Source organism: Anser cygnoides, chromosome Z (assembly GCF_040182565.1).
Source record: "Anser cygnoides isolate HZ-2024a breed goose chromosome Z, Taihu_goose_T2T_genome, whole genome shotgun sequence".
Lineage (NCBI taxonomy): Eukaryota > Metazoa > Chordata > Aves > Anseriformes > Anatidae > Anser > Anser cygnoides.
The window spans coordinates 11,845,406-11,861,188 of record NC_089912.1 but is presented as its reverse complement, the minus strand read 5'-3'; the positions used below and the strand labels follow the sequence as shown (position 1 = coordinate 11,861,188).

At 48.8% G+C, this 15,783-nt stretch overlaps 1 protein-coding gene across 1 annotated transcript in view; it reads right to left on the bottom strand.

Annotated features, from left to right (window-relative positions):
- The window catches only part of MUSK (muscle associated receptor tyrosine kinase), a 51,607-nt gene that overhangs the window by 19,606 nt on the left and 16,218 nt on the right, over positions 1-15,783 (bottom strand). The window contains 4 exon segments of the mRNA XM_066988121.1: positions 282-548; positions 2,483-2,489; positions 3,322-3,481; positions 6,299-6,423. Coding sequence (XP_066844222.1) covers positions 282-548; positions 2,483-2,489; positions 3,322-3,481; positions 6,299-6,423 — 559 coding nt within the window.

Sequence of the window (15,783 nt, the reverse complement as noted above, 5' to 3'; positions counted from 1 at the left end):
AAGGGATATTTCTTTTCAGCACCTGCCACCAAAAGCCTGATATAACACAGACCCCTGGGCCTGAAAGCCACTCTGAACCCCACCAGTGAGCACAAGGAGAGCTATGTCAGGTCCAAGGGGTACGTACAGAGGGGAAAGGAAAGGAAAAACTCATATAAGCCCAGGGAGACCATTTCCCCTCAGTGCTACTGCAAAGCCAGGTAAACTCTCGCCATTTCCAGCCTCCTACGCATCCATCCCCACAAAACAAAAGTGAAAGATGAACATTTCTTGTCACTTACCTGCACACGGGCTTGGGGGCTGGCCCAGCTCCCGAAGGCTTGCACTCCTGGAAGATGTAGTTACACAGCAGGGACTCGGCGGCCGGTCGGCAGAAGGAACTCACCATTTTCAGCTCAGTCCAGGCAGTGTGCATGAGCAGCTCTTGGGTCTCCTCAGGGTCAGCGTAGGAGGAGTTGAAGAATACAAGAGCATTGCTCGCCAGGATGGCACTGCACACCTCACCTCTGTATGTGCTGCAGTAGCCTGTATCGCCCTTGTACAGCTTGCTGTTGGGAACAAGAGCAAACAAACCAGGTAAACCTGTAGCCTTGCACAGCTGCAGGAACAGGCACCAGGTACTCAGCTGTAAGACTACAGGTGAGGAGAAGTGGGTGTGCAGATACAGGAGCTGAGAAGAGCTAACACCATCCCAGCATGGGGCTGCTGCAGAGAGCCACGGCATGAGCAGGGGCAGGAGCGGGCACAGTCCTGAGTAGCTCAGAGCACAGCAGGCTCGGCTCCTTCTGGGGCTGTTCATTCATCCTTCCTGTGCTTTTTGCATGCAGCATGGTGTGGCTGTCATCCCTCCTCCACCAGAAGGAGGCCAGCTCCCAGCACAGGGTCAAAGGATGTGCCCCAGCCCGGGTGGGCACTGCCCCTGGGGCACACCTGGGAAAAACGCCCCTCCTGCCCCAAAGCGTGCGGGAGGAGCTGGGGGTGCAGCTGTCCCCATTGCTCAGCCACCAGCATAACTGGGGTCAGGGAGCTCCATTCTCAACGTGCCAACCATTTGGAGCAGCCAGCAGAGCTATTTGTATCCTTGCCTTTTACTGCTCTGACCAAATAATCCCCCATTGTCAATGCCCTGGGGGGGTCTCACTGTTTTTCTTAGGAAAGCTGGACTTACATGGGCAAGGGAAGACAGAGGACACCCAAATTTCTGCTTTTCAGATGCTGCACTCAGTAGGTGACACTTTCTGACCCCAATTTAGCTGCACTGCTTTAGGGTCAATTGATTTTTTTATTCCTTTCCTTAGCTGTTCACCATTTTGGCATTGGGCAGCTTCCCCGCTGGTCCCACGCTGCCTGTGGTGCCCACCTCAGCAGAGGTCACATCCTGCACACTGCCCGTTGTGCCTCCTGTGCAAGGTGCGTCCTTGCCATGCCCCGAGAGCCACAAGAGGGCACGGGCACACGTGGGACAGCTGTGCTTCGGTGGGCTGCAGGAGCAGCCTGGCAGGATGCCGATGTTACCAGCACACCAGTGCTGGCATCGTGCTTCCTTGCTTTTTTACAATCCTCGGAGTGACACGGGTGGGAGAAGCAGCACTAAGGTGTTTCTCAAAAGGCCTGGCCACAGAAAGGGCATTTTGTGTAACAGCTGTCGAGAACAACTGCAAGAGAGGAGCATCAGAGCACTGCACCCACGCCCGCCACATGGACACGGGTGACGGCGTAACGCCTAGGTCTGCAGTCAGCACCGGAGTCACAAAATCCCTTGCTAACACCCTGCGCTGATCTCGCACGCCCCTCTGAAGGAGGTGAGCCCTCACAGGCAGCCCTTGCCAGCAGCACAGCAGAGCCATTTGCTCAGATTTCCTTAAGCTCTGCTCTTTGCTCTGAGCACTGCCAGATTCAGGCGAGCCCTCGCATTTTCCTCCCAGACTGATCTGCCTGTGCCACATGTAGAAATATGCTAGGGCTCCAAAAATAGAAAGCCAGCCTAATCGTTCATCACTCCAGAAAATATTTGGCAAAAGTGCACCTCCGATCACGGACAAGTAGCTTTACCCATCCACAACTTTGCTTCGAAGAAATATCTAAACCTCTCTTGCCCTGATACTGTGATCACTGTACCAAAACACATTTATTGGCTCTGTGCAGACAGGAGCTTAACTTGCTCCTGTAAATTTATAAGGTTGATGAAGCCTGACTGTGAACAGAATTCACCCCAGAGTATTCTGCCCACTGCCATATTTTAAGCAATCTACTGATATGTGATCCACTACTGGCTTAATACCAAGGCATCCTTATCTCACAGGCCTGGGCTCTGTGCATGCTGTATAAAGAGCTCAGTATTGCCTTCAGGTGAGCCTCACACTTGGCATCCAGAAACCCACTCCCTTTATTTGAGCAAAATCCACCAAATACCCTTGGTTCATCATCATTCCCCTCCCCGGCCCACAGAAAATCCCCAGGGATCCACACAAACCATCCTTACCTCCACTCTGCCAGGGAGGCACCAGGTCCAGCAATGGTGACGAGCCAGGAGAAAGAAGAAATGGCAAAGACATCAGCAACATGTCATTGTACCCTCCGTGGTAACTAAGATTTCCATGACAGAAAATCTCTCTGAGAGCTGTAAGCTGTCTGGAAAGGGTGCAGCTCACTTGTTTTGCCTCTTCTTGTAGGGAAGAAGAGAAGGGCAGTGGGGAAACGAGGTGAGGAGGTGCGCCACTGTCTGCAGACCTTGCTGAGGCAGGTTCTTGCACCCTAAGTCCGTACCTTCACCTTATCCCTTGGGCCCTACATAACTGGCAGGCCACGTCCTGTGTTTAGTGGGATCCCGCATGGGGCCGGGTGGCCGGGGCTTCTCCCCCTGCCCATCCCCATCAGGAGATGTCCCACCAGCAGAGGTTACCTGGGCACGGCAGCTGTGTGGGCCACATGGGACCACGGGGCAGCAGGAGGGATGCAACCCCCCGAGGAGCTAACGACCTCTTGGGAAAGCTATTTTCACCTTGCTGTTAGGCGACACCGATGTTGGGCCGCGGCCACGGCTTCCTCCACATGGATGGGCTTACCGAGTGCTTCTGGGACACGGCGTACAAGACGGCACCAAGCACTCAGGAAGCGACAGCTGTGCCAGTCTCCCGGGTGTAAGAATATATGAGGAAATAGCCCAGTGGGGGAGGCACTGGTACTCAAATTTAGCCCCCTGCGAGCCGTTAGCTCACCAAGTCGTACCCTCTGCCTCCACCTCCCACCCCTCTGCTTGCCCCCAGCAGGAGAGCCAGGGCTATGGAAAAGTTGTGAAGGACCCCCACCCTCCCAGCATACCTGAAATGCTGATGGTTGCGGCAGCTTTCGCAGCACCAAAGGTTTTGCTGTGTTTGTTGGTGGCGAGGCAAGTGAAAAGGCCAGGTCGGGTGACGTACACCTGCAGCCTGGAGTCAACCACTCTGTCCTTGACGCTTTCCACTATAGACCCTGCAGAAACCTAAGAGAGTAAAAAGCCCGCTGCGGTGGTGTTTCCCACAAAGGCAAACAAACAAACCAAACGAAAACCCAAGAGACCCACCCCCAAGCACTGAGGTTGACTGAAGAAGATGCAGCGAGCAGATGAAAGTGGCAGAGAGCTGAACCAGAAGGCACTATTTTGCTGCTTTCATAGCTTTCGCAGAGAAAAGCAAATGTTAAAGACCTCACCTAGTCCATGCTTCAACAGTACTTTTGCAATTAATTTTCAGTTCCAAAGGTCTCAGGTTTTTGTGGCTAGTTACTGCAGGATCTCTGCTAGCAGATTGTTTGCCTACTCATGCCTTAGCAAGGAAGGGCACAACATGGCTTTGTGGGCTCATGCCTGGCTATACGGATGGAGAGAAGAAAATAGTCTTGAAGACATTAATTCTGGATTAACACAAGCACTGCCACACCTAAAGAGCAGTGGTGTGCCAAGCAAACGATCTGTCTCCCACACTCCAGCAGATACCCAATAGATTTTCTTATCTCGCACCTGGAAATGTGGAATGGGCTGCAGACGTGGTGACATTGGCCAGCTCTTTTCCTAGGTGAATGAGCTTGGAGCCTGCTGACTTTGGCTAGTCAGACTTGGTATTATCCTCAAGTCCTTCGTGCTCATTTGGCACTCATTAAATCAGAGGACAGGGCACACAAAGACTCTGCCTTGCAAAGGCAGTAGCACCAAGCTTCACTGCCTGCTCTATTCTTCACACCATTAGGAAGCAGCAGGAAAAACTGAAAGGAGATGTGGTCATCCATGGATCCTGCTGGTGCAGCTTGAACCTAAGGACAGTGAGAGTTGTGTCACTGGATCCATACGGGCAAAGCGCTCTACTGACACAACTAGCTGAGAGATGAGACAGATTAACCTGACCTTCCTGGAAGACAGGAGAAATTATTTCAATGGGATCTCTATCTGCTTCCAAAGATATTAGTGGTGATAACTGAAAGGCAAGAAAGGATGTATCAGTGTTGTGTCACGTCTTTAGGAAGCACGTTGGTTTGTCTCAAAAAAAAAATATATTAATACACAAAGTAATGCATTTGTTCTGCCTCACTCAAGCTTTGCTCAAAGATGTGGGGTGAGGGAACATGCATGGGAAGAAATCCCTTAATCAACAGACCAACACCATTATTGTAAATATTGCATCAGAGATGGGTGGTATGCTGGTCACCGTGCAAATGCAGGGACCAGGGATATTTTTTGGCATTATCAAGTCAATTCAGGTGGATGAGAACTCTGGATAATTTTTCACAAGCTTTTTTTTTTTTTTAATTGTAGTATTGTTCAGATTTATTTTTACATTTTTTTTCTCCCCAGAACCTAGCCAGCACTGAGCAGTGTATGCTGTGGTCTGAAACAATTCCTCCCCCTTCATCCAACATGCTCTTCTTCTCCAGATCTCACCAGAACCCCAGGAGAACAGGCTGTCCCAAAACACAGATCCTCAATGCATTGAGGTCTTTTCAGAGAAAGGGTGGAAGACCTTCACCAGCCTTCCAAAAAGAGACCATTGAATTCTTCAACTTTCTTGTTCTCTCAGCTACTGTGAAGACTACAGACAGGAACATGGCCTTTGGCGTAGTCATTGGCAATGGTGGCTAAAAAGGGTCTCAAGGATATGTGTAGTCCATTCAGAGGACTACGGCAGTGGCCAGTAAGGAAATCTGGATGGATGCAGGGGAAGGGACCTGCCTGCAAGACTGAGCAGAGAATATAGTACAGAATATTATATAGCTATATTATAATAGCTAAAATACGGAAAATGGGGCCTAATAAGACTGGAGGATACAATAAGGCTTAGTGGAGATAAAAAAGGTGAGACAGCCTGCATAGTAGACCAGGCTCCTTAATAACATATCTTAATACATGGAGAGATGGGGCAGGGTGGTTTCTTCCTCAGGAAGGAACTTCCATGAGAGGATTAATTGGTCCTGTTGGACAAGCAAGCCAACAGGAATGGCCGTGGCCAGCCAGTGGCCAGAAGGATCCAGGGCTGTGGGGAGACCAGTGAGAAAAAGCAGAGGTGAATCACTGGGCTGCACACAGCTGCCTCTGCAGCACTGTGCCTCAGGGCCGCACATCTTTTAAAAAGCTGCTGGAGGAACATGGAGAATGTAAAGCACGACCACCATAACCATGTGAGGACTGGAGGAAATCCACGGCAAAGAGGGGCTTGGAAGGAGTCCGGTGTCTTCCTGCTGGAGAGTTGCTGTGATGGTGGTGGGCAGCTGCACTCCTGGGGGGGCAACACTGGGTGCCAAGTGGCCTACACATGGACATTAAAGCCAGACAAATTCAAAGCAGGCACCCATATTAAATGATCAGGATGATTAATCCATGGATCACCCATGTTAAATGGTCAGGGTAATTAATCTATGGGTCAATTCCCTGTGAGAAGCAGTGGGCGCATACAGGCCAAGGGTAGTATGCTCAAGAGAAGTTAGCTCTACTTACGTGCCTCAGTTTATGTTATTTCGTCAAATAAGTCATTTTGTCATGCTACTGTTAGCACATTAGGAGAAAGGCCAGGAAAGGTGGCTGCAGAAAAGCTTAAACCCACTATGAAGTCCTCTGAGATACCCAGCCCAGGAGGAGCTTGCAAGCATCTCAAGCATCCTTCATCTCTGGCTTTCCAGATCCAGGCGAATCAACCTGTGCAACATTTGGGTACTAGGGAGAGCATTTCACAGACAAGAACACTGCAGAGGGCAGACAAGGCAGCCTTGGCCTGATCACACAGCAAGCACTGAGAAAGGCAGGAGCAGAAACTGGGGCCAAAAAAGGACTTACAGCTTTCCCGTTTTCCAGCCAGGTGACAGTGGGGACCGGAGCGCCTGCCGCCGTGCACCGCAGCATCACCACGGAGCCGAAGGTGACATTTTGGGATTCGGGAGCCTTCAGTATTCTGGCAAAAACTGCAGGAGAAGACAAAGGCACCAAGTTGAACGGCTGAGGGTGGTCTGATGTGGGGGTGTTTCATCCCCAGCAAGTCTCGAAATAGGCCACGTCCCTGCCAATAAAAGTGGAGCAGAGCACAGGCTTCCCAGCAAACGACAGTCTTGGGAGGGGGATGAGGAAGAGAAAGAAAGAGGGCAATGTGGCTGTATTCCACATATTACAGACAAAATTTTACCTCTGGAAATCTATACACAGCCCCATTGTGCAAAAACCACGGGGAGAGTTTGCAGTGAATATGAGGTGAGTTACGATTCGAAACCACCCAGGGGACCACCAGGGTGGCCACTTAATGTGAAGGTTGGGGGTCAGACAAGCTCCTCCATATGGTCGTGGCAATTAGGACTGACTGTGGATACCCACAAACCCTGGCATTTTCCATGCCATGAGTGCCTGCCCTGGGGGGAGAGAATCCATCATATGGGGGCACAACCGACAAAGGCTTTGGGAAGCTGAGGCTGCAGGGAGGAATAAGGCTTTTAAAGTCACTTTGCACCTCCACTGCTTCTTTTGTGGAAATATGGTTACTGGACAGTCTGAAGACAAGGCTTTCCCCGCCCCAGAAAAGATAATTTCTTTTTTTTTCCTTTTTTTTTTTTTCTGAGAAGAAGAACTTAAGTATTTTTGCTGCAAATGTGTTTTAATCCAGAAACACAGCTCTTACGGCCTCCACAAGCTGTATTTCAGATGCACTATTTGGACCACAAAGAGGAAAGCAGAGAACGGAGGCATTTCCCATGTGGAACATCTGAGTTTTGACCCAAAATTTTTAATAGAGATGCCTGAATGTCTGTATAGAAGCAGGCTGAATAGCTCTGTGCCATTTCTTACTCCAGTTTCTCATGCTTAGTGAGTAATGATCTCTCCCTACCTTCTGGGAAGCACAGCAATGACTAAAAATCTCCATCGGAAATTTTAGTAAGGGAGATTCTCCTGGAGTTCTGAGGCAAGCATTATATTCTGTTTGCCACTTCTGTGACCTGTATGGCTCCTCTCACCAAAATATCTGACCGCATCACAATCTTTTGTGTCTCTGTTTGCCCAATCTACTACTGCACCTCTTGGCATTGGCCACAGGTTGCCCCCATTTCCAGATGAGACCTCCAAACCAGCTCAGTGAGGGGACAAGTGAGGGTCCCCTGGCAGACTGAATGTCTGTCCCTGCCTTTGGGATGTCTTCTATTAAGAGCAGGGAAGGCTTCTTCTGAAAAATGTCAGTTGGAATGAAAAAAGCATTTACTTTCCACATACTCCTTCCATCCCGTCCCAGCCTACACAAAGCTGAGCTTTGTGTTAACAGAGCACCTAAGACCATTTTTTTAGTAGATAGGCAGCACCAGGAATGCATTTTAGCCTAGAAACTTTGCCTCTGTGGAAGCACAGCCATTCGATTGGCTCCTGGGCAGGGTTTTTTGGGAAGATGGAATTCAGTAGTGACAGGGTAGGAGGACACGTGTTGATCTCAGCTCCCTGGTTCCCCCTGCGCATCGCCCCACAGGTGCTGCTTACTGGGGCAGCGCAATGCCTGGCCAGGGACTCCTCTGAAGAATAACAAGCAAAATGAAGCCTTTTCCCAAGGTTTCGCTCCAGGCCATTAGCACCAGATGGTTGTGAATTCCACCCCCAGCACTGTGGGCCAAGCTCATAATTACATTTATACTTCATTTGGAGAAACACTAAACTTTTGGGCCAGTCCTCTGGCAGCGGCTACGTGCACATGTCTCCTGCTGAAGCCAGCACATCGAATCCCAAAGCCAGAATATGGTCCTGCATGCTTTTCTCATGCTGCTGTTACTTGAACAGCGTGACACCAGGACCCTGCCTGCTCTGATCCTGCTGCTCTGATCCAGCCTTGTTAATGCCAAAGTTACCAGCACTCCATTAGCCATTATCTGATACTGGCATGCGTGCTATCCCCTGTACCTGCTGCTCTCCCAAAATCTGCATGGAGTTGTCAGACAGGAGAAAAAATAGGCACCTTTCAACAGACATGGCAGGTTTATGGATGGGGAGCAAGATCAAATGTGGTCCCCATCAGGGGGGAAAGGGGGGGGCAAAAATCTGGATCCTGCTCCTCTGGTTCCCAGACACACACTGAGGACAGTACTTGTCTCAGCAGCCAAGGCACTGTTGGCTTGAGCACAGGGAAGGCAAAGCCTGACACCATTCCAACCTAAAGGACCAAATATGGGGGAAAAAATCACAACAGAAGATATATATTAATGTGTTTCTAGTGTCAGCTTCACTTCTGCTAAGGCACATCAGGCAAACGTATTGTTAAAGATGTGTTTTCCCCCTGGATGGGTTTTCTCCCCAGTGCCACTGTTGGGCACCTTGGCCAGCAGGCTTGGAAAGGATCTCTCGCCCTTTGTCTCGGTTGTGGTACGTACAAGAACCACAGGTGTCTTGCCCAGCACGGGGAGGATGGCTTTTGGGCTGACTGCAGGTGGGCCAACAGAGGAACAGGCTGATCTCCATGGCGTGGAAGGCTGGAAGCTCTCTCAGTGCTGCCGTGTGAATTTCTGTAGTTACAACAACTTACAAATTCCATACTTTAGCACTTAAAGTATTTATATTTACTTGCTTTTATAAAGTGTTTTACTTAAGGTTTAGATATTTAACTGAAGTACTCTAATATTTTTTTTTTACATTATTTTATTCATGAGAGATTCTCCAGGGCAAGGGCTGGGTTCCTCAGGTCCCAATGGCCTTTCCAGCACCACTGACAGGCACACACAAGGACACATCTTCTAAAGGGCTCTACCTTTGGGAAACCACCAAGAAAAAATTAAAAGCCTTGAGCATTTCCCTCCTTCCCTCTGTGCCCGCTGCTTTGCACTGACATCCAGGGGATGTGGTAGGACCTCTGGGAGCATTTCTCAGCCCCATCACAGGCGTCATGGGAAAACCAGGGTGGGCTGAGTGCGAGCAGCCAGTGTCACTCTCCGCCAGGAATGGAGCAAGGCCACCAGAACAAGCTCAAGGTCCATTGTGGCAACTGTACGAGTGACAAAATCTGTCCTGTAGATAAATGGAGGAAGCCAGCCCCCGAAACTATTACTTTTTTTTTTTTTAATTTTTTTTGGAGGGGGGGGTTATTACACAAGCAAGAAAAGAGGCGAAGGAGAGGAAGAAGTGAGGACCCTGACAGTGCCAACCTAAGCAACCTAAGAAGGCATAGGCGGATGAAAGGCGGGAAGAGGAAGGAACAGGAAATGGCAATAAGTGTAAAATTCACATTATTTGCTGCGCTCAGGACACCATTTTGTTTTCACTATGCCTCAGAGTGAAAATCCCCTGCAATCAGATGATTTCTTACACGTTGGCTACAAGCCTGCCTTGTTCAGATCCTCCTGAATGTGGGTTTTGCCAGGGCCTTCACCCATTGAGCAGCATCACCACAAGGTTAACAGCATCCATGTGGAGACTCCCAGGGTCTGGGCATGGGATTTACACAAGGGTATGCCAAAACAGGGGTGGGAAGGACAGGAGGAGAGTGCTCCATTTATTTACTTATTTATTTTAGCAGAAAATGAAACAGAGCGCCTCACTCAGAGGAGCTGGAAATGAAACACGGCCAGCTAAAAGCCCAGCCAGCATGCTCAGTTTCACTCCCAAGCCCCCTAATAAATGTCCTTTCTTTTACAGCCCTGCTAAATGATGTGCTGTATGCTATGGGGCTTGCTAGGAGGTATCTGTACCATGGCCAGCTGCTCTCGTTTCTGAGAATTAGGTAACAACATCCAGTCCAAACAGTAGGGCTTTAACCCAGTCACGAAATTTTTTGTGCTATAAAAAGATGAAAGCAGGGTCCCCCCGCTTTGGGCAGCTAAATCTTTCCAGGTGACTTCGCCCTCCCTCTGCCTTTGGCTGAGCTGTCTTTCATTTCCAGGGGATTTCAGCCCGATCCAGCAGTCCTGGCAGATGCCGCTGCCCTGTTTTTCCATTAAAGCAGGCTGGATTGGGCCACTGGCACCCCAGCAGCAGCATGGGTGGGCTGGGGCCTGGCAGATGCCTTTGGGAAAGGGCTGAGCGATGCCCAGAGCACCCAGCCCACCAAAACTCTCACCCCCAGGCCCACTGAGGGAGGACACCTGCTGTGGGTGGGTTTTACAGGCCCTAACACTGGCTCTGATGCACCAGGCCCTGCCAAGCACAGGGGTTGGAGGTGGTGGTGCTTTCTTCATGTCTCCACCACCGTTGGTTGACCCTTGGCTTCCAAGAGAACAAAACCAATGTTTGCCAATGTACGTGAATTAACCCCGCCTGTAAATATGGGCACGAATTCACTCTTCAGGAGCTTGCTGCTAGTTCTGGCATACTGTGAAGTGTACCTGGTAGTCCAAACTGAGCTAAGGCCACAGAGAACTCCGCTGTGCCAGCAACCATGTAGAGACAGTGGGTGCTCGCTCCCTCCCTGTCTTGGCCTGGCTGAACGCGTGAGCAAGGCCTGCCTTCTACACACTGCAAGATCTGACATCCCAGCCTGCCCACCGCGCCTGAGTGTTCTGCTTTTATCATGGAAAAGGGCCTTTGGGCTGGTTATGAAAGTCACATGCTGAAAAATTTTGCCAGCTATGCTGCACGATGCCGTGGGTAAAGGCAGCTCCCATGAGCTAAAGGTATTCTCCTCTGGTGCTGGGAACTGACGGCCTGTGCTGCCGCGATAACTGGCATGGTATACATCACCTTGTGAACTTCCCCTGTACAAATACCATGGCAAATCCTTTGTCCTCTGCACTCTTCACATGTGAACACTCAGTAACTAGTCTGTAAGCACTTTTTCATTTCTGTTTGCCAATGTTCCCGTAGTTCTTTCACACCTGAAGCATGACAGATTGAAACGGCTCCTTCTCTACAGAGGGGCTCTCCAGGCTGGAACTTTGCTTACTAATCTGCATGAAATCGTTCATGCTTACCACCTATGTGCTCTGCAGGACCTTAAACTTATGCCAACGTGATTGGAGCCTTTGCCAGTAAGAAATTCAGTTGTCTAAATCTCCATCCAGATTCATTCCTTTCATATCCATTCACTCCTCCTGACAAACCTAAGCCAGAGCAGTACCAAGCAGAGGGGCTACAGTTTCCTTCCCACCAGTGAGAGATAAGGGGATGTCTGAAAATATATTTATAAATGCATAGAAAGCTGCAGCATTTGTATTTTCTGACATTTCAAATTAGTCCCAGTAAAATCCTAATAATTCCTGAGATATCAGGCCTGAAAACCCACTGCACGTTGCATTTATTGATGAACTCTGTGTGCTGCAGCCTGCGGCACGCCAAGCCCCAGGCTGAACAAGCCGGGCACAGTCACACTGGCTCAGAGAACAAACAAATTTTTCAGCAAGCAGCAGCAGCAGCTCCAGAGGCAGGCTCCATGCACGGCTCACCACGCACCTCTGTATGGGAACAGCTCACAGTGTACCTTGGCTGCTACTCGCAGCCTGCTGCCACCCTTCCACCCCCTGCTGAAGGTGTTGGGTTGATGATTAAACCCCAAGATAACTGTGAGGTCAGTTTTGCTTTGATCTCTGAGTAATTCTCATCAAAACTTGCAAAGTTTATCTTTTTGCAAGCCTACCAAGTAATTACAAAGAGGAACAAATCACCACAGGCAAAGCTGATATGAGACACTTCCACTTATCTCTATCAAATTTCTTACCTTCTTCTATTTAATCCTCATCCAAACATGCTTATTGCCAGAGAACCATGTGCATAGAGATAATCCAAGGGAAAAAAAAAAAAGAACAAATGCTGTAGGAAATGCATACAACCCTTACATTATTTCTAAGGCAACAGCACTATAAAGCATTGGCCCTAGACAAGAGCCTGCATAGAGCCATAAGCAAGCCGTGCTTCATCAGCCTGCCCCATTTGTACTGCTGCCCTTCAGCTGGTTACCATGCTAATCTGGGGCATGAACACCAACGCATTTGAAATTTCAACATTTTCTACCAAATCTCAATTTCTCCGAGTTTTTCTCAAAATCTCAAAATCTCCGAGCAGTTCTGGCTCCTGATATGTGATCTGGGAGATTTGGGGCTTGCAGTAGCTCTAAGACCTCGTGCAACACAGGCCAAACAGCACAGCAATATACAGACATGCAACCTCAGGCCTGAGGCTATACAACAACCCCATGAGGTGGACAGCCAGGACAATTTGAGATGTGCATGGAAGGGAGGTGGAGGAAACCACAACATCTCCATCCTGAAGCATATGCCTTCAGACTCTCAGCTCTGGTATCTAATATCAAAGCAAGTTTTTCTTAGCAAGGCAATAGCAGCTTTCCAAGGTAACCTTATTCTAGGGTGAGCGCCAAGATTTATGGATAGTGGGACAATTTGCATCAGCAGAAGGACTCACTGAATGTTAAACGCACTGGCCGGCACAGGAACTTCTCATCTTTGAAAGACTTTGCATCGCATGTGGATGTCCCTGGAATCCTAGAAGCAGACCATGCAAATATGCAAAGCTATAATAACGAGGAGTAAAATGTAAATAGATAGCTTATGTCCTGTGTAACTATATAAAACCTGTTCTGTACAAGCGTTCTTTTCTATATACAGAGCAAACACCAGATTCAAGGACAAGCGGGGATAACGTGTTCAAATTACTTCCCAAGGAAATGAATAAGGAAATTCTTTTCATGTCAGTACTCGTCTTATAGATGTGTTTGGTTTCTCTGAAGGAAAGACCCTTCCAGATCTCTCCACGATCTGGCTTTCGACCATATCGAGACACACCATGCGCTGTTTAACTCTGCCGTTACCTGCTGCTGCCTACAAGACTGGAAGAGAAGTTGCTGGTCTCCTGAATCAAAGAGCAGCTCTTCTGTCCATTCCCTTTGTGTTGGAAACCAATCCAGAGAGGGAAAGAGACCGGTGAAAAGCAGCACCTGGGTTGCCTTTCCGCAACAACTAGTGGGATCACCTTGTGCAGTTCCATGGCAAAACAAAAAAGTCTTCCTGCAGCAGGCAATGACAAGCACTGCTGGGATACCCAAAACTGAGATAAGCCCTGCAGCGTCCTGACATCTGGTCTCCACCAGCGGGTAACAGCAGTGCCATAAATTTAATTGCATGCCATGTGAAAAGTACTTCCCTTTGTTTTAAAGTGCTGCTCGTGGTGGCTGCTAGGATGCTTCTTGTTGGAGGGTAACAGCAAATGGCCTGTTCCCTGCTCACCTCATCCGTGGTGTTTATGATCCTAGCACTCTCCCTCTCACGTCTGTTTGGGTTTCAGTGCCAAAAACTCTAACTGATCCTCCGAATACAGATATCTATGTTTGTTCCCTATCCTCAACTTTGAATCTGAGGTGTCCTTTCCAGGAGGGACTACATTCAGTTTGGGGGATATGTGGGGACCATTCCTGCACAGTGGCACAACAGCCAGCACACTCTGTTTAATAGTGTAGGCACCCTAAAAATAAAACTAGAACACTCTGGAACTAGCTAGGACCAAAATCTAGTGCAGTACCACTTGTAAGAGTCAGTTATAGTGGAAAAAATAAATGGTGCATTCATCTCCCACAAGGCTCCCTGAATGAGAAAGGTGGGAGTGGTCCTTGGGAGACAGGGGGCAACAGCCTTGAGTAAAAGGGGTATTGGCCCACAGGCACCTTACCAAAAGTAGATATTTAACTAGATCCTATAAAATTTCCATATTGCCTGGAAAACCCTCCTTTGTGTATCTTCAGCTCTGTTTTGTTATCTCGTTTTGAAAAGCCAGTCACTGTAGGACAACAGTCTCTGTTTGCTCTGCCCCCCTGTACCTGACAGCTATGGATATTCTCTGTCCTTGACTCTCCTTGTTGTGCAGGAAGCACATGCTTCCCAGCTACCCAACACGGTCTGCAGGCCAGAGGGATTTTGTCTACAGGATCTATTTTTTTCATAAAAATGCAATTCATGCCATTATGTGAGGAACTGACATATCTTTAAAGTGTCTTTCTGAGGTCTGTGTTAGGAGAGAGAGGTTTTTGCAGAAGGAAACAGCCCATTAAAGATGGATTGCTGGTATATTACTTGTTAAAACCTTATGCTCCTAGGAAGCCTGCCTTGCATCTCCTGCACACAGGAGGACACCAACAGTCACTGGGAGGTACTGGGAGGCAGGTGGGAGACACCTTGTGCCCGTGCCACACCAGAGTAGGAGCAGGCCGAATAGCTCGTGCTTGTGTGTTCCTTTCCAGAAGGTCTGCGGCTGTTTTCCTTCTCCTGTGGCTTGCCCCGTTACCCTGTAATTAGCGCTATGGTCGTATCTGCAGCACCTGAGAACCTCAGGATGACGTCGGTGACTGCAGTAGGCAGGAGGAGGTTTAATGGGATATTCTGGGCTTTCAGTTACACCCACGCTACCCCGCTGAGGCCAGACAATTACTCTGGTGTAATTAGAGGCCAGCTGGGTTCTGTTTTCTTTCCCTGCAGTGCTCCCTCCCCCCAGACCCTTTGCAGTGCTAACAATGACCTGCAGTATTCCCCATTTATTGCTGCAGGACCCTGCCTGCTCCTTCTCTCTGTCAGTATCAGAACTTCCCTGGGGAAACCAAGCCCAGTGTTTAAGTACAAAGTGTCATGTTAGCGCCGTCAGTCTGCTTCTTGGCAATGGGTTGGCTTCCACCTCACCTGAAATGTCCTGACCGGCTGCTGCAGTCACACCTTGGTACCTCCCTTTTCTATCTCATCTACTCCAAATACAGAAGTGTCGGCACAAAAGTGTAGAAAACTTTCTGGATGGCACATCCAGAGGCAGTTCTCATTTGAAATTGGACCCATCTCCAGACTGTGGTCCCTCTGAATAGAGAGGTTCTTTAGACTAAATGCATGTTTTCATTTTTATGACCTGAAATATGATGTGACTTTCTTGTCTTCTGATTTATCTGTGATGCAAATTTGTCCCAAGACTACAGACAAGATACACAAAACAGCTAAAGGAACCTAGTGTGTTACACTTACTGAGGGCAGCCTGTTAAATATATAGCCAAGGAACTGCTTTCTGCTGCCACTCACACTGCTGTCCCCTCACTGTGCCCAATAATTAAACAATAAAAAAAAAAAAAATCTAGACTGAGTCTAACTGTGCTCTGGTAGATCCTTCCCTTTGAAGGGATGATTCTCCAAGGAAGACCTTCCTATTTTTAAGGCTCAGGCAGCTCTCACAAGTGGCTTATAGGGGAACATTTTTGTGGCCTGTGGCAGAGTATTATTTTAGTAGCTAGTAATAAGCAATAAACTGCGGGCAGGAAAAGACTTCTATCTACCAGAGCTGGAACACAAAAACAAATATCTAAGTCAGGGTAGCCTGAGGAGCATTGCTTCTGC